The 19,631-nt window shown below is 42.1% G+C and overlaps 2 protein-coding genes across 2 annotated transcripts in view; both read right to left on the bottom strand.

Annotated features, from left to right (window-relative positions):
• Positions 1-7,388: 7,388 nt before the first annotated feature.
• On the bottom strand, positions 7,389-12,194 carry LOC108516551 (MORC family CW-type zinc finger protein 4-like). The gene is made up of 4 exons (XM_017854105.1): positions 12,123-12,194; positions 10,723-11,514; positions 10,146-10,429; positions 7,389-9,843 (listed from the first exon to the last, which is right to left on the bottom strand). Exons 1-4 carry the CDS (start codon positions 12,192-12,194, stop codon positions 9,690-9,692), a joined length of 1,302 nt encoding a protein of 433 aa, XP_017709594.1. The 3' UTR covers positions 7,389-9,689.
• Positions 12,195-12,757: 563 nt separating this feature from the next.
• LOC108516552 (MORC family CW-type zinc finger protein 4-like) overlaps positions 12,758-19,631 on the bottom strand; it is a 22,119-nt gene continuing 15,245 nt past the window's right edge. Inside the window, 4 exon segments of the mRNA XM_017854106.1 lie at positions 12,758-13,259; positions 13,560-13,843; positions 14,137-14,183; positions 14,186-14,826. Coding sequence (XP_017709595.1) covers positions 13,106-13,259; positions 13,560-13,843; positions 14,137-14,183; positions 14,186-14,826 — 1,126 coding nt within the window. The 3' untranslated portion in view covers positions 12,758-13,105.

The raw sequence follows: 19,631 nt of genomic DNA on the forward strand, positions 1-19,631 counted from the left end.
CTTAACAAGAAGTCATGTCTCTGGTCTGGCACCAGGAACCCCAGAGCTCTTGATTGGGGGCCACTGGAGGTTGGAAGATAAAACTACCTTGCTGGCTCTGCTATGCTGAGTGGGCAGCAATCTGGTATGGGCTCTGATGACCTACCATCTGGCTGCTAAAGCACTTGCAGATCCACTGATTTCACTGCATTCTCCACATACTCCAGTGAAGTGGGTCTTTCACAAGAGACAAAATGGAGGCTCAGATATGTGAGTAATATCACTCAGGTCACAGTGTCAGAGTTTGAACGTAAGCTTAGGAAGTTCTCACAGCAACATGGGCCCAGCATTCTGGTCTCAGAAGGTGTATGAGGACATATTGCTCTTCAAACTCTTGCAGGCTTCGTGTCCCTGTCAGTCACTGGAATATAAGAGCCTTTGCTGGATATAGAGCACAGAGCTTCCCTTCATCTTAGAAGGAGGCTGGCCTGAGGGATCCTCCTACATTTGTTAATCTGGGAAGTTTCAGTGGAAGGAGTTAAAAGTTCATCCTCAACCAGAAAAGCCAGGGAAGACCTAACAAAGAGCAACTGTTCCCTCCAGCTGGTTAAGCAAGATAGGATTTGCTCTAAGTAGTTTCCTAGAAATATTCCCGACTCCTGGGTCCAGGGCAAACACTTTTCAGTTCACCCCATTGCCTTCCCTCATAAAGTAATTTAGAGGAGCCACACACCTAGGGGATAGTGAAGGCCACTATGTTTAATGCTCCAGCCTCCATTGCTCTGACCCTTGCACAAGGAGAGATGTTTCTGCCCTTTCTCATTCCTCTGATAATAACGTGACTCATATTTTCTCCCCCTTGGAGCCCTAGTGACCCACTGCTATGTGATCATTAATGGGGGAAGGACTGAAACTGGCTTCTTAGTGGAAAGGCAAGCTCCAACTTTCGGAAAGACCTTTGTCCCGCTATTCAAACAGCCATCTGCTGGCCAGCCCACACTCACTGAACTCTTACTGTGTGTCAGGAAATGTGCAAAGGGCTTTGAGGGTGATGAGAGTGAACAAGGTAAAGTTTGTACCCTGTAGAAACTGACAGCTCATCTAGAGGAGATAAGACATGGACACCTAACTGTGGTACAAGGCAGCATATGGGCTGTCCTGTGAAAGACATGACAAAAGTGACATAAGATAGGGGTATCAAGGGCTGATAAATATAGTCTTGTAAGTCCCCTTAAATTACAATCCATATGAAATGAGGGTCTGCCACTACATGAGCTTTTGGGGAAAGCATGATGAAAACTGCTTCTTGCAATGGAAGGACTCTGGGAAATTGAGCAATCGGGTGGAGAGGCAGTGCTAAGGAGGTAGCAGGGATATGCTGTGCAGCTAATCCGGAATCCTTCTGAGTTTGCCTCACAAGACCCTTATGTGACTTTAAAAGGAGTGACCCTGGGGTTCAGCCTCTCCTCCCTCATCTCCTTCTCTTGCACAAGACTTTGGAACTTGCTGGGGGAAGCACAAGCAGTGCCCATTCAGGTAGCCAGGGGCCTTCTGTCTATGGACCAGAGGAGAAATGCAGGTGTGGGAGAAGGGAGACAGGCAAGAGAAGAGCCTAGTGCTAAAGGAAGGTGATGAGGCCTGGTAGGGCCAACTCTGTTCCCTCCCACTCAGCCCTGGGCCCACGGACAGGGGATTCTTTCATGCCTGCAGCAGCCCACTCTGGGACACAGAGGCCCAGGCTGGGAAGTGCATGTGCTTCTCCTCAGCTAGCTGAAGCCTGGCCTTCACCCAGACTGGTCTCCCTGCTCAAGCGGCTCCCGGCTTTGATGAGAAATTCTGTTATCTCAAGAGGGAAAAGAACCTCAAACAGGAAGTCTAGCAGGTTATCTCTCTCTTCTGCCCTAAGTGGTGGCTCACTATATGCTGTGATGTGATCATTGATAAAATATTAACAGGCTGTTAACAGGCACAGTAATGCAGAGGCTATATTCTGACCACTTCCTCCCACCCACAGCCCACCACTTTCCTGGGAACTGCAGCTCAGGAATTTCTTGTTAACTCTCACCTAAAATTCCCTGCTCTGGGCTTCATCACCCCCCGAGACAAGCAGCAGCCTTTGAGCTTGACAAAGCAGGAAGCCACCATGCAAGGGCACATCATCTGGTCCATTTTAGGAGAGAGCTGCTGCTTTCCTGTCCTCTCTGAAGTCCTATTCCTCCAGAATGGCGGCCTCGCCACTTTACGGGTCACCTCCTCGGGAGTTTTGAAGAAGTTTCTGTTTGAAAATTCTCATGACCTTGTGGAGATAACACTGAGAACACTCACATGCTTTAAAAAAGATACTAAAGAGGTTAATGGGATGTGAAATGAGATGCCAAACGAGTACGAATAGTGTGGCGGACAAGCCAGCATTTGAGTGGTAGCTCCTATTCTCCACCAGTGCTTTCGGAGTCTGTGATATTTGACCAAGTTCTGTGTGGGCTGCTCAGGAGAAAGGCCAGTTAAACAAAAACTACAAAGAGAGGCTGGGCGCAGTGGCTCACGCCTGTAATCCCAGCACTTTGGGATCATGACACGAGGTCACGAGATCGAGACCATCCTAGCTAACATGTGAAACCCCGTCTCTACTAAAAATACAAAAAAAAAAAAAAAAAAAAAAATGAGCCAGGCATGGTGGTGAGCACCTGTACTCCCAGCTACTCAGGTGGCTGAGGCAGGAGAATGGCATGAACCCGGGAGGTGGAGCTTGCAGTGAGCCGAGATCGCGCCACTGCACTCCAGCCTGGGTGACAGAGCGAGACTCTGTCTCAAAACAAACACACACACACCTACAAAAAGAAGATGCTCTTTGCAGCCTCTTTACCTATATTTATGTCTGGAAATGCCCAATGGAACACAAGAGGATGGATCAGCATCCCCCACAGAGGGATATATCTGATGATACTGTGAAGACCCTATTCCCTTGGTTTAAAGGCACTGAACACTTTGGTTAAAAAAGCAAATATATTGGCTGGGAAAAGAAACACATTCAGCCACAGATCAGGTATTAACACCAGCATTTGCACTAGTTTCTCAGTTTAGCCTAAAAGGAGCCAGAAAAGATGAGTTCAGTGGGTTTAAAAAATAGAACCAAAATTCAGAAACAATGGACACTGCAATTTGGGGGAGAAGGGGACTTCTCTGAGTAACACACCCTTTACCAAAATGATTCAACAGCTTAAAAATGGAAGCAAGATACAAATCAAGGAAAAGGCAGACAGGATGAGAAAGGTGGTGCCATCCTCCTGTTGGCAATTCCAGAGGTACCTTGTATGGTTTTTACTTATCTGTGTGTAATAATAAACCAATATGTTCTTAAGTGTCACTTTCTCACTCCCCAAGAGACTTGTCCAACTCAGCACTGTCTGGAGAGGGGGATTCAAAGCAACCAGTGAGAACACCCATGGGCAGAGGCCAGCAAGTCCAAGACCTCCCGGAGTGTAAGAATAGGATCTCGATGGCTGTGTGGATATCAGGAAAGCTGCCAAGTGACAGCTGTGAGTGAAAAACCCAGTCAAGGGGAAATGAATTTCCATGTTGTTTGGAGGGATATTCGTTATATAAGTGAACAATTTCCTGATCATGAGGGCCGTTAAACATTGTGTGGGATTGTGAAACTGTCTTCCTTGGAAATCGCTGTTAGTGTGGGCTGGTTTTAGCATTTTCCTATTAAAAGGAAGAAGACAAGAGTAATCATTTTCAAGATAGGCAGGATGGTGTAATAGGCAGTGAGTTTGGGCTCTGGAGTCAGATGAATCTGGGTTTGGATTTTGCCTCTGCACTCTAGCTGGATGGCCTTGGGAAAGCCACTTCAATTCTCTACAATCCAGTTTCCTCATCCATACAATGTGGATGAGAGCTGCCTCTCAGTGTGGTCATGGCATACAGTGCGTACTAACAAATGGGTAATAAATAAGTAGACTGGCGACCTAAAGGTAGGGTCAAAGCCACACCAAAATGTGTGTCTTTGGGGAACGGGGGCAGAAAAGTGTATTTTCTGCCACAGATCCATGTTATCAAGGGAATGGTCTTTCCCAGGCCAAAACTTCTCAAGATTCTTCCCAAAGTTCAAATATCTTGAAGACTTTGGATGGGTTTCCACTCATAAAATGTGGGAAGTCAGGGGAAAGGCAGACCTGAGAAGTTGGAGAGGGAAGGGATAATGGTGGCTCTCATCCAGATCTGTGACCATGTGGACTGGAACAGAACCATGATTAACCAGGTCGCACTGCTAGAGAAAAGGTCAGTCCAAGGTAACTACACACTGCGGTTAACATCCCAAATTTAGGGACAATTGGAGAGATTTCAACAGCTACTTCATCCTAATTCATTAAGCAGGTATAGCATAGCCCCTCTTGCTGGCGTTTCCCAGCCCTTGGTTGATTCTGTTCCTTATGCTTCACACTAGATAATCTACTCTCTCAAACCCTCTTGGGTATTTCTGTATTCACTCTCCACCCAGTCTTGTGACTTTGCTTACTCTTCCCTATACCTGTAAAACCCTCCCCACACATCTTCAGCTTTCCAATCCTTCCAGGTTTCCAGGGCCTATCTGGAAGACCAGACCTTCTGCAACACTTTCCTGAGCCTCTGTCTAAAGTCATCTTGCCTACCTGAGGGCACAATGGACAGATATATGGAAGGTGTTTGGTATGTTGAAAGCACCCAAAACATTTGCACAGTTTTATCTAAAATTGGGTTGCGAATTTCTGGTGAATCACATCAAAACTTTGGGCTTAGGGTTGGGGGCAAGTAACAAAAAAAATTTCTTTTGTAAGATTTTATTTTCTATTAGAAAATGAATGCCATTTATGTCTCACTTGGTAACTAAAGCTTTCACATACATAAGACTAAATCAGCTCTTCTTTCAATTATCTAATTTATTATCCAAACATGTTCTCTAAGTTTTGATTCAGAAAGTATAGTTCCTTAATGCCCCCTTTGCCTAATAGAAGTCATGAGTTACAGATGTCCATTTCACAAAGCGTAAGTCATTCTTTGAAGGAAATTACACTTGACTTAGCCTGAGCTCACACCTGGCATTCCTCAGTAGACCCCTGTGCTTCACTGTTAATACAGTACTATAGAAAAGGGTTTGAATTCATATACAGAATTCTGAAAGACATTCTATATGGAGACTGCCTCTGGGAATGAAGAGCTTGCAATTAAGCCTCTGCCTCCGAATTGTTAGCCCAAATAATTTGCAATCACTAAACCTGGGCAAGCAAATTCTCCTGTTCCCTGGGGCCACAAGGTACCTGGTCTAACCCTCTACCAGGTGCCCAACAAGTTCATCCAACAAGCACGCATCGACCTCCTAGTGCCCAGAACTTGTCTCCTAGAGACTTGTTCTGTCTGTTCTTTGCTTGAGGATAGCTCCACTCTTCTCTTGAGGATAGCTCCACTCTTCTCTTGATACAAACTATCACCACTCTTGGAAAAAGTGAACAGATGCCTCCTCAGAATGTTTTTTTCTCCTTTTAGTTCTCATTCTTAAGATCTGGTCTCTACAGACATCTCCTGGTTATGTTTTATAGTTCTCAGTATTTAAAATTGCATGCCAGGGAACCTCTAAAAAGATTCAGAATGTTTGTAGTAAAGAATACCTACATTCCTGTTCTCCTTTGGTAGCCTTTCTACCTACCCATACCAAAGATCAGCTAAAGAGAAACACTAGGCCACTGCAGCTCATGCTGATTGCCCCCTTCTAACCTACAGCACTTAATATCTCAGTCTTTCATTTTCCAAGTTGAATGTCCAGGATTGTCATCTACCTCACTCATACTGCATTTATCCAACCCCTTCTATGAACAAGGTACTGTTTTAGGACCCTGAGGGAGATGAAGATATGAACAAAACACAGTTCCCATCATTAACTAATTACCTCCTAGATCCCGGGTACTATGATAAGCTCTAGGATACAGTGGTTGGCAAAAACAGGCATGGCCCTTCCCCTCATGGAACTTACTAGTGAGGGAGGCAGACAGGGAGCATGTGTGTTGTGTTCACTACTGTATATCACAAGGCACATAGTCGGTACCCAATATTTATTGAGTGAAAGCAAATGACCAAATATATCATGATAAATTGTGAGGTGCTATGAATTGAGGAAAACAGGAAACAGTGATAGCATAATAGGGAAGACAGAGACAAAAGGCTGCCAGAGAATGCCTGTCTGAGGAAGTGACACACCAAGACGTGAAGGATGGGGACTAATCAGCTATATGCTAATACTGGAGATGGGAGCATTCTAGTGGAGGGAGCAGTATGGGTAAAGTATGTTTGGGGAGAGGGAATAGCAGGGTAAAGTCTCTGAGGTAAGAGCTCGGCATGTGTCCATAGGAAGACTACAGTGAGCCAGGGGGAAAGTGGTATTATGAAGAGGGGTCACAAGAGACGAAGTACAAGTAGGCAGGGGCCTTGCAGGATACTGTAAGTAGTTTGGATTTTATTCTAAGTGTCCATGAGAAGTCATTTAAGGGCTTCAAGCAGGGGATCACGTGATCTTATTACTTTAAAAAAAATCACTGTCTATAGACAACTGCAGGAACAAGAGTAGAAGCAAGGACTCCAGCTAGGAGTTATAATAACCCACGGGAGATCATGGCGGTTTGGACTAAGGTAGCTATAGTAAAAGTGAAGAGAGTCAAGACACACTTTGGAGGTAGAACTGACAGACTTGTTGACAGGCTGGATGTAGGGAGTGAGAGAAGAGGAAAATTAGGGATAACTTCCAGGTTTCTAGCTTAAGCAACTAGATGGGTGGAGGTGCCATTTTCTAAGATGAGGAAAACTGGGAGAAAGGGAACAGCCCCAGGGTGTATCACTGCTTATTTTTAATGAGGCATGTTAAGTGTACATGTCAAGTAGGCAGCTGAATATTTGAATCTAGAGCTTTCTAATAGGGAAGATAGGACACAGATGTTTGTGATAAAAGCCTTGAAAAGTTAAATGTTCACAGAGAAATTTTTTGTCTAGCTGGGTTAATCAGAGAAGTTTACAGGAAAAAGTTGGCATTTGAGCCAAAGGAAAGATGATGAGGGAAAGCATTCCAGGTAAAGGGAATGAAACTGCAAAGGTGGAGACGGGAGAAATCTTAAAGCATGCTCAGAAATTGGAAAATTGTTCAGTTGAGACAGAACGTGGCTTGTATCTGGAATGTTACTAGATGACTCTAGAAAGGGTGACTGAAGCCAGATCACAAAGGGCTTTGAGCACCATCCTAGGGAATTTGTACTATACAAGGTGGGCAATTGGGAACGCACTAGCAAGTCTTTGAGCAGAGGCATGACCTGACGAAGTTGTTAAAAAACAAAATTTGGTGACACCGAGTAGGGTGGATTGAGGAGGGAGAACAGGAGGCAAGGGAGGCCATCTAAGAATTTATTTAGATAATCAAGGCATGAGGTAATAAGTTATTTAGGTAATAACCTAAATGTTGATCATGGCAATGGAAAGTTAAACACAAATGTGGGAGACAGTTTAAAGGGGAATTATGATTATGTTAACCTAACAGGAAAGCCAGGAGGAGGCACCTGCTTTTTTCTTCTCAGTATCTTTTGCCTCCACACTAGATCATAACCTCTGGTAAGGCTGGGAGTTATTTTTCAATTTTTCCACAGTGGGATTTAACACTATCAACGAGATCTCATGCTGGTATGGCTTTGTAGTAAATAGGAAACAAAGAGGTAGCTCTGGTATTGAAGTGAATGGACTCACACAGACAGTGGTGCTGGAAAAAGCAGTGTGGGGTCAGGACCACAAACCAGGGAATGGGCTGAGAGTAAGCACTAGGAAAGAAGAGTTCAAATTTCCTACCTTCTTCCCTTTAAAGCCTCACTGCCTGCCCTCCTTCCTACTCCGTCCCTTCATTCAGCCAACAAACACTCACACAGGCAGAACCTTCAATGCTCTGAATTTTTTCCTCCAGCAGACTCCCATTCATCTGTGTGAAATCCCACCCGCTCACAGCCCCCATCTGATGAATAAGTCTCACTGAGAGAATGTCGGAATGTGCTACTCTTCCCTCAGTACTATTTACATTTAGACAACTGTGGCCTTGACTATCATAATCCAGATGTCTAACATGAAAATTAATCATATGGCAAGCAAGAGCTGGGGTGAGGTGGAAGGTAAGGGGGATATCTTTAAGTACTCATTCTAATGATGAAGCCTGGATCTGGCCTCCCCTCATTCTCTGCAGTCTCACTGGGATATCTACTATGAACCCCCTTTAAAAGGAGGTAAAATTAATTTGGAAAAGTGTTCTGAAGTAACTCTGTGGGGAGAAACAGAATGAATATCCAAGACATTTCCTCTGGACTAGCTAATCCTTTTGCCACTGCTTGATCTCACCTTCCTTTGATTGTTTCTTCTCTACTTCCTACTTTTTACTGTTGGTATTTTTTTATGTGTTCATTGTTCAATGTCTTTTGAAAAGTATCCTGAACTCTTTGGAGAGTATGTGCTATGTAAACACAATAAAGAAATGAATACAATGTCTCCTTTTACAAGAGAGTAAGTTTTACCATTTCTGATAGTATGAGGTTTACCCCTCACTCAGCACTAGCCTGAAGAGTGAGTAGGTGTATTCTGGGGGACATCAGATAGATTCCACTCTAAAATACTTCCCTAACTACCCGAAATCCCATTAATTTGATGATAAATATATTTTTTAATTTGAGCCTTATAGGTTTGTTTTTCAAGAATCCCTTATTAAAATGCAAATACCAAAGCAGGTGAACAGATCATGATGTAACCTTAGTTCCCTTTACATCAACCCACCACTTCTATCAAACACATTTTTCACATTCCAAATTTTTCCACGTCTTTGTTTATGCTTTTCTTCTTCCAGAGGTAATGCTAAATTTAATATAAATTAGAAATATAACATTACCTTATATTTTCAAATAATCTCTCATTTGATATTCAAATCCAAGCCTACTTGATCTTTTTAAAAACAATTTATTTTTTCCAATGTAAGAATAACAAGTTTAATATTGAAAATCTGAAAAAGGCAGGAAGATAGGAAGAAGAAAACTATCAACCATAATCCTACCACCTAAAGAACACTCATTGACAGTGTGGCCATGCTCATTCTTTAAGCCTTAATTTAGGTCCCATTTCTGGTGTGGTGCCTTCCTTGAACTTCCTCCCCCAGATCTTCCATGTCATATCTGTACCACTCAGTTGTACATATCATACACTTTTGTGTATAATGTGATGTATGTCTTATGTTTCCAACGAGATTGTTACATCTTCGAAGGCTGCAAACATGAGTTATACTTATTAGCTTACCCCCAAAACACCTGGTATACTGGACCCAATATCTGCTGATTGATTTAACCTAAATGAATACAAACCATTTCAGAAAAAGATATAAAATAGACCATATATCCAGGTCATGAAAATTAAAGCTTTCAGGTCACCTAGCTTGGTGACTATTGCTTTTCTATTCCTAGACTCTTGAAAGTCTATTTAAACCGGCCTCTTTCTCCACACCAAAACTGATAAGAAGGAGACTGATTATGAGCCAGGATTGACACAGAGATTCTCTATATAAGGCATAAAGGTGAGGGTGAGAGAGAGAGAGAGAAAGAAAGACACAGATGTGGGGGAGGGAGAGAAAAGAGAAGAGACAGAAGAGAAGCGAAGGGTATACAGTCTGGTGCTCAATCCAGTATGTGATTTGCCTCCAGCACCGTGTACAGGATCCCATCCACTTGTTCTGAGTCATACCCGATCTCACGAAGCTCCAAGTGAGGGAGGACAGAAGTAAGGAGATAGCTGACGTGGATACGTAGCCGCGTAAGCTTTGCCAAAGCCCTGTATGAAGGAGTGAGGGGGCAGGAGAAGAGATGACATGGAGTCATTAACCAACAGAATAAAATGAAGCCCCTTCAAAATGGAACCACATTTCTCAACAGTTATGTTTTCATTAGCTAGAAAGAAGAAAGCACACCACCAAGCACAGGGAGACTGGCTGCAGCTTTCTAAGAAGTAATTACTCAATTCTTGGTGGCCTGTAAATTAAGGCTTCCTCCTTTGTCTATGGCCAATAACAGGGGGTCCTGAGGGATGCTTCCCATTAGCACTCACAAGCTGATAACTAAACCCTAGTAATTAACCTTTCTAGGTCATCTCCCTCTGGGGTCCGATAGGAGACCTGAGCCTTCTGCAGCATTTCCAGGTGTGTCTCTGCTTCCTTCAATTTCTCTTTTAACTCTTGCTTTTCCTCTTTGGTTCTTTCCAGCTCAGCTTTCAGAATCTGGAATTCAGCTTGGCGATAACCCATGTGTTTCTTGCTCCAGTACAAGCCTTCCGCCTCCTGGGTACTGTAGATCACCAATTCATGTTGGACTTTCTTGAACTCAGACTGCCAGTGATTTCTCTCCTGTTCCAGCTCCTCCACCTGCAGTCCAAGAAACAGAAATTCAATGACCCCACAAAAAAGCATGCCCAAAACCATTCCTCATATGGTCATCCTGTGATTCCACTATACATATTCCTCTACTTAGGGACCTTTTCAATACCCTAAAATGGGCAGGAAGCCTACTACAGTTACTCTATCTGAAACACACCACAGAATAGTTCAAGGGCGTATTTTGTTTAAAGGCCTCAGAACATTAAACAATCAGGGCACCAACATCCCGGTCTCTTGGTTACAGTGGTCTCTTATTCCTAGTGGTGAGGTATTACCCTAACCTTTTGCTGGAACAAATTCCTTTCAGCCAAAACACGTTCCAATTTTTCTGTGGTTCTCTTCAATTCTTCCAGCTCTCTCTGGTTCTTCATCTTTGGTGTATTATGACCTTCACTCTCCTCATAGCCTCTTCCTTTCTCCCCAATGGCTGCAGCAGGGATTGCAGCAGAGGCCACAGAATAAGGCACTGGGTTCCAGGATTCAACTGCTTTTCGTCTCTCAGCAAGCTCCTCTCTGTTAACAGGGATCAGCTGAATGGGAGCTCCTGAATCTCTAACACCTTTGGCAACACCAACAACAGCTACAAAAGGTCCCTTGTTCACTTCCTCTTTGTTTATGCTTGTGCTACTTCTGTTAGATTCTTCTGCCACCAATCTTGGCATCTGATCTTCTAATTCTTCAGGAAGCAGGGACCCCTGGCGTTGGTCTTTGGCCCCTGGATACAGAATTGAAACCTCCCTATTCTGACCTGTATTCTTGCTTGCTTCTGGATATTCTGGGAAAAGGTATGGTGGTGTACTTCTCTCAGAACTCGATTTATCATGGCTGTTCTCCCCTTCTGGGTAGGCAACAGGTGCCTCTACCCTCCTGTAAGGAGCAGGCATGGAATAATCTAGAGAAGGTGTTGTCATCTCATTCTGGAGCCTTCTTCGTTTCTCTACTGGTTCTTCACCTAGGATCCATTTGTACTTACTGCAAGGAGAGGAAATTAAATTGTAAGCTGTCACAGTACAAGTTAAGTATTTTCTGATCCTATGGAGCCCCAACTCAAACTTCCCATATTCAGACCGGCTCTAGATGTTACCCACAGACAAGTTCAGGTTAGGGATACAACTTTACCCACAAGCCTCAACCCTTTCACCAGTGCAATTGGTATTAAGGGAGAGGTGAAGCTGAAAGATGTGAATGGGCAGCATCTGGATATAATAGGACTAGGCTGACCTTGGTAAGAATTCTAAAAATAAGATTGCAACCAGCCTGACTTAGAAGTATCCTAAAGATGCAAGTCTAGAAGGAAGACAAAAAACACATACCCCAAATCCCCTAACACAAGAATGGAATAAAAAGGCCATAAAAAGCCTAGAGGAGTATGCAGAGAACAGTGCCAACTCATTAATTTTACAGCGTCACAAAGGCCTTCCAGTATCAAATACTTATGTACATTTTTTTTTTATATTGCAGCAGAACCACACAATTCTTTCACCAGCCCACTGGATTGTGGCTAATGCCCCCAGTTCACTTGTAAAAGTTAACTGAATCACAAGGGCCTATTCAGAAACAAAGAAAGTGAATCAGCCAATTCAAGTCATTTCCCCCTTGTAACAAAGAATTCTCGTGCTCAAGCACAAGCAGACACTCCCTGAGTTCTGCAGGAAAGCCCATGATGATGGCCTTAAGTCACCTTCCATTTCTGGCTGCTGTATGCACTAGGGGTTGAAGAACTAATTAAACAACTGGCACCAGAGAAATCCATTGGCAATTTTTAATCGTGCAGCAGGGTGGGAACCCCATTTTTATCCTTACAACTATTCTGCCCTCTCTCTGGATAACCAAGACACTTCAAGATAAAATCAACTTTCAAATTTTCNTTAATATAAATTAGAAATATAACATTACCTTATATTTTCAAATAATCTCTCATTTGATATTCAAATCCAAGCCTACTTGATCTTTTAAAACAATTTATTTTTTCCAATGTAAGAATAACAAGTTTAATATTGAAAATCTGAAAAGGCAGGAAGATAGGAAGAAGAAAACTATCAACCATAATCCTACCACCTAAAGAACACTCATTGACAGTGTGGCCATGCTCATTCTTTAAGCCTTAATTTAGGTCCCATTTCTGGTGTGGTGCCTTCCTTGAACTTCCTCCCCAGATCTTCCATGTCATATCTGTACCACTCAGTTGTACATATCATACACTTTTGTGTATAATGTGATGTATGTCTTATGTTTCCAACGAGATTGTTACATCTTCGAAGGCTGCAAACATGAGTTATACTTATTAGCTTACCCCAAAACACCTGGTATACTGGACCCAATATCTGCTGATTGATTTAACCTAAATGAATACAAACCATTTCAGAAAAGATATAAAATAGACCATATATCCAGGTCATGAAAATTAAAGCTTTCAGGTCACCTAGCTTGGTGACTATTGCTTTTCTATTCCTAGACTCTTGAAAGTCTATTTAAACCGGCCTCTTTCTCCACACCAAAACTGATAAGAAGGAGACTGATTATGAGCCAGGATTGACACAGAGATTCTCTATATAAGGCATAAAGGTGAGGGTGAGAGAGAGAGAGAGAAAGAAAGACACAGATGTGGGGAGGGAGAGAAAAGAGAAGAGACAGAAGAGAAGCGAAGGGTATACAGTCTGGTGCTCAATCCAGTATGTGATTTGCCTCCAGCACCGTGTACAGGATCCCATCCACTTGTTCTGAGTCATACCCGATCTCACGAAGCTCCAAGTGAGGGAGGACAGAAGTAAGGAGATAGCTGACGTGGATACGTAGCCGCGTAAGCTTTGCCAAAGCCCTGTATGAAGGAGTGAGGGGCAGGAGAAGAGATGACATGGAGTCATTAACCAACAGAATAAAATGAAGCCCCTTCAAAATGGAACCACATTTCTCAACAGTTATGTTTTCATTAGCTAGAAAGAAGAAAGCACACCACCAAGCACAGGGAGACTGGCTGCAGCTTTCTAAGAAGTAATTACTCAATTCTTGGTGGCCTGTAAATTAAGGCTTCCTCCTTTGTCTATGGCCAATAACAGGGGTCCTGAGGGATGCTTCCCATTAGCACTCACAAGCTGATAACTAAACCCTAGTAATTAACCTTTCTAGGTCATCTCCCTCTGGGGTCCGATAGGAGACCTGAGCCTTCTGCAGCATTTCCAGGTGTGTCTCTGCTTCCTTCAATTTCTCTTTTAACTCTTGCTTTTCCTCTTTGGTTCTTTCCAGCTCAGCTTTCAGAATCTGGAATTCAGCTTGGCGATAACCCATGTGTTTCTTGCTCCAGTACAAGCCTTCCGCCTCCTGGGTACTGTAGATCACCAATTCATGTTGGACTTTCTTGAACTCAGACTGCCAGTGATTTCTCTCCTGTTCCAGCTCCTCCACCTGCAGTCCAAGAAACAGAAATTCAATGACCCCACAAAAAAGCATGCCCAAAACCATTCCTCATATGGTCATCCTGTGATTCCACTATACATATTCCTCTACTTAGGGACCTTTTCAATACCCTAAAATGGGCAGGAAGCCTACTACAGTTACTCTATCTGAAACACACCACAGAATAGTTCAAGGGCGTATTTTGTTTAAAGGCCTCAGAACATTAAACAATCAGGGCACCAACATCCCGGTCTCTTGGTTACAGTGGTCTCTTATTCCTAGTGGTGAGGTATTACCCTAACCTTTTGCTGGAACAAATTCCTTTCAGCCAAAACACGTTCCAATTTTCTGTGGTTCTCTTCAATTCTTCCAGCTCTCTCTGGTTCTTCATCTTTGGTGTATTATGACCTTCACTCTCCTCATAGCCTCTTCCTTTCTCCCCAATGGCTGCAGCAGGGATTGCAGCAGAGGCCACAGAATAAGGCACTGGGTTCCAGGATTCAACTGCTTTTCGTCTCTCAGCAAGCTCCTCTCTGTTAACAGGGATCAGCTGAATGGGAGCTCCTGAATCTCTAACACCTTTGGCAACACCAACAACAGCTACAAAAGGTCCCTTGTTCACTTCCTCTTTGTTTATGCTTGTGCTACTTCTGTTAGATTCTTCTGCCACCAATCTTGGCATCTGATCTTCTAATTCTTCAGGAAGCAGGGACCCCTGGCGTTGGTCTTTGGCCCCTGGATACAGAATTGAAACCTCCCTATTCTGACCTGTATTCTTGCTTGCTTCTGGATATTCTGGGAAAAGGTATGGTGGTGTACTTCTCTCAGAACTCGATTTATCATGGCTGTTCTCCCCTTCTGGGTAGGCAACAGGTGCCTCTACCCTCCTGTAAGGAGCAGGCATGGAATAATCTAGAGAAGGTGTTGTCATCTCATTCTGGAGCCTTCTTCGTTTCTCTACTGGTTCTTCACCTAGGATCCATTTGTACTTACTGCAAGGAGAGGAAATTAAATTGTAAGCTGTCACAGTACAAGTTAAGTATTTTCTGATCCTATGGAGCCCCAACTCAAACTTCCCATATTCAGACCGGCTCTAGATGTTACCCACAGACAAGTTCAGGTTAGGGATACAACTTTACCCACAAGCCTCAACCCTTTCACCAGTGCAATTGGTATTAAGGGAGAGGTGAAGCTGAAAGATGTGAATGGGCAGCATCTGGATATAATAGGACTAGGCTGACCTTGGTAAGAATTCTAAAATAAGATTGCAACCAGCCTGACTTAGAAGTATCCTAAAGATGCAAGTCTAGAAGGAAGACAAAAAACACATACCCCAAATCCCCTAACACAAGAATGGAATAAAAGGCCATAAAAGCCTAGAGGAGTATGCAGAGAACAGTGCCAACTCATTAATTTTACAGCGTCACAAAGGCCTTCCAGTATCAAATACTTATGTACATTTTTTTTTTATATTGCAGCAGAACCACACAATTCTTTCACCAGCCCACTGGATTGTGGCTAATGCCCCAGTTCACTTGTAAAAGTTAACTGAATCACAAGGGCCTATTCAGAAACAAAGAAAGTGAATCAGCCAATTCAAGTCATTTCCCCTTGTAACAAAGAATTCTCGTGCTCAAGCACAAGCAGACACTCCCTGAGTTCTGCAGGAAAGCCCATGATGATGGCCTTAAGTCACCTTCCATTTCTGGCTGCTGTATGCACTAGGGGTTGAAGAACTAATTAAACAACTGGCACCAGAGAAATCCATTGGCAATTTTAATCGTGCAGCAGGGTGGGAACCCCATTTTTATCCTTACAACTATTCTGCCCTCTCTCTGGATAACCAAGACACTTCAAGATAAAATCAACTTTCAAATTTTCAATGAGAAAGCATCAGACATATGATTTGCCACCTCATACTACCTCAAGGCTGCCCATATTTCTCTGTATTTTCTGAGAACACCTGTAAGACAAACCAAACTGTAGCTTCTTATAATGCCCATATGTTCTTCAGATATACAACTGATCTGCCATCTTAATAGATCTTCTCGTGTTAGCCTTAGGTAAAAGCAAAAGGACTTAGGACCTATGTAAGAACAACTGTATCCATCTTTGAAGATGTATAAGGACTACTAGTGATGGCCCATTCAGCTGTGGTACTGAAGAAGACAGCAAACAATCGATTGGCAGGTATAAAGGAAAAGTATATAATACTAAATAGCAACAACCAAGCCTTGTGAAAAGCCATTACAGTCATATTATCTGCCTTCTCTTCGTTTTCCCACCTCTAAGGGTTCTGTCCTTAACTATCTTCTCTTCTGACCCTGTGTTTCTTCTCCTTCGTAATCTTATACAACCTCTTGGTTATAACCTCTGGGTAACAACTCCCATATTCTCCCAAACCCTGACCCCCAGTACTGAATTTCCAACTGCCTGTGACACATTTCTTCCTGGAGTCCCACTGGTATCTCAAACTCAGTATGTATAAAACCAATCTTTCATTTTTACCTTCAAACCTGCTCCTTTTCCCTATGTTTCCTATTTGTGTTACAACAGCACCAAACTGTCAGTAATATTTATACGGTAGGTTTTATACATTATTAATACTCAAGTTCAAGCTCCCTCTACCTTTCCTGGACTACTGCAATGGCTTCCTCCTATCTCCAGTCTCCCCTTCTCTTACCTCCAGATCAGTGTCCCAAGCTAATCTTCCTAAAGCATTGCTCTGATTATGCTACTCCTCTATTCAAAATCTTTATTTATTGCTCCCCACAACATAAAAGCTTAAATGTCTTAGCTCAGTATTGAAGCTTTTCCATGCCAAAACATAGTAAACATTTACTGAGCACTTACTCTGTACCAGATCATGTAAGAAGTGCTTAACATGTATTGCCTCATCTAATTCTTCCAATAAACATGAGGCAGGCAGGATTATTATCTCCATTGTTTTAAGGGGATGCTCAGGAAGAAGTTAAGTAACTTTCCCAAGGTGGCTAGTAAATATCAGAGCTGGGACATAATTTGGCCCTAGCTTTATCTCTCCTTACTCCCTTTACAAACATCAAACTGGATGCCCTGTAATTCCTCATGCTGCTCCTTTTGACTGCCTTCTTCTACCCAACACTGCATGTGTAAATCCATCTCAAATGCTACTTCTGAATTCCTATAGCACTTCAAACACTCTCTTATTAAAATGCATCACTTACTACTGTGTGTGTGTGTGTGTGTGTGTGTGTCTCCTAGGTACCTTACAAAAGTGTAAGTTCCTACACAGAAGGGAGCTTAATTAACCATGCTAGATGGGAGGAGGGAACAAAACCTTCACATAAGAGGCAACCAAAAAAAGAACTATTACGTGAATGAGGGAAAATGACTAGATTTTACTTACTGGTGCTATACTTCTCCAGAAAGTCTGGCAAGTCCTTTTAGGAATCAATTCTCACACCAGACTTGTATTCACTCATTGGGTAGAGATTAATTATGGGATTATATACTAGAAATTATCCAACTACACAGTTCCCTCTTATTTCCTTTCTGCTCTTTGTCATATTCCTCTATTGTCTGTCAATTTATGGTGCATTTTTGGTTTTCTCCTTTAAGTATTTTACATTTTCTGACATACACTATGTTTCTGCTCCTTCAAAATGCTTTCCGAGAGGCTTCTATAATTAACCACTATCAGTTTTTGTATTCTTTCATTAACCAAGACAGAGAATGATACATTCAAATTAATATATTTCATTTTTTACTCACTCATTTCATAAATGTTTCCTACTATGTTTAAGGAATAGGCAAGAATAAGGACCAAAAATCACAGCCTGTAATAGTGTACATATACTCCTTCCAGATGATGTATTTTTCAACATCTTTACTGGACAGAAATATATAAATTCATTTAAGGTGTACAATTCAACAATTTTAGTATTCTCTCAGAGTTGTGTAACCATCACCACAATCTAAGTTGTGAAAATATGCACCACCCCGCAAGAAACCTCCTACACATCAGCAGTTACTCCCCATACTCCCACTGGGCCACTACTCTACTTTCTGTCTCTGTAGATTTGCCTGTTCTAGGCATTTAATATAAATGGAATAATACAACATATGGTCTTTTTAAAACTTGCTTCTTTCACCTAAATGGAATAAAACATATGGTCTTTTTTAACTTGCTTCTTTTATTTAACATAATGTTTTCAAGTTTCATCCATGTTGCAGCACATAATCAGTATTTCATTCCTTTTCCTAGCTAAATAATAGTCCATTGTATGAATAGGCCACATTTTATATCCATTCATCACTTGATGGTTATTTAAATTGCATCCACTTTTTGGCTACCATGAATGATGCTGCTATTAAAACATTAATATACAAGTTTTGTAAAGATACATGTTTTCAGTTGTCTTGGGTAAAACTTAAGGGTGGCATTACTGAGTCATATAGCATTCTGTTTAACATTTTGTGAAACTACTGGAATGTCTTCCAAAGCAGCTGCAACATTTTGCATTTATACCAGCAAGTGATCCTCCCACCTCAGCCTTCCAAGTAGCTGGAAGTACAGACATACATGCCCAGCTAATTTTTGTATTTTCTGTAGAGACATGGTCTTCCTATGTTGCCCAGGCTGCTCTTGAGCTGCTAGGCTCAAATGATTCTCCCACCTCGGCCTCCCAAAGTGCTGGGATTACAGGTATGAGCCACCATGCCCAGTCTCTTTCTTCAACTGTAATATAAGCATCTAAAAATATAATTTTCCCTCTGAGTATTTCTTTAGCTTCAACCCATACTTTTCATATATTTTGTTTTAATTTTATCTTTCCAATATATTTTACATTTCCAATGTGATTTTTTTCTTTTACCCATTTGTTATTTTGGAAATTAAGACGTGTCATTTAATTTCCATATATTTGTGCATTTTCCAAATTTCCTTAGGTTGTTGATTTCTAATTTAATTGTGATTGGAGAACATCCTTTGTATGATTATCAATCCTTTTAAATTCACTGAGGTTTGTTTTACAACCTAACATACAGTCTGTCTATCCTGGAGAATATTTCATGTGCATTTGAGAAGAATACATACTATGTTGTTGTTGGGTGAAGTTTTCTGTATACATGTCAGGTCTGGTTGGTTCAGAATGTTCTTCAAGTCTTCTATTTTCTTGTTGATCTTCTTCCTAGTTGTTGTATCCATTATTGAAAGTAGGGCATTGAAGTCTCCAACTATTATTGTTAAATTGTCTATTTCTCTCTACATTTTTGCTTTGTGTATTTCCGGGGCTGTGTAGTTAGGTCCATATGTGAGTGTAGTTACTACATCTTCCTGATGGACTTTATCGTCAATGAAATGTCCCTCTTTATACCCAGTAACATTTTTTATTCAAAAGTCTATTTTGTCTGATATTAGTATAACCAGGTTTGCATGTTGAATCTTTTCTATCCTTTTACTTTCAACCTATCTGTATCTTTGCATCTAAAGTGTGTTTCCTGTAAATAGTATATTTGCATTTTTAAAAATATATAATCTGAGGCTGGGCGTGGTGGCTCGTCTGTAATCCCAGGACTTTGGGAGGCCGAGGCAGGCGGATCATGGGGTCAGGAGATCGAGACCACGGTGAAACCCCGTCTCTACTAAAAATACAAAAAATTAGCCGGGCATGGTGGCAGGCGCCTGTAGTCCCAGTTACTCAGGAGGCTGAGGCAGGAGAATGGTGTGAACCTGGGAGGCGGAGCTTGCAGTAAGCCGAGATCACGCCACTGCACTTCAGCCTGGGTGACAGAGCAAGACTCTGTCTCAAAAAAA

This window comes from Rhinopithecus bieti, unplaced genomic scaffold, assembly GCF_001698545.2.
Source record: "Rhinopithecus bieti isolate Rb0 unplaced genomic scaffold, ASM169854v2 scaffold_38787, whole genome shotgun sequence".
Lineage (NCBI taxonomy): Eukaryota > Metazoa > Chordata > Mammalia > Primates > Cercopithecidae > Rhinopithecus > Rhinopithecus bieti.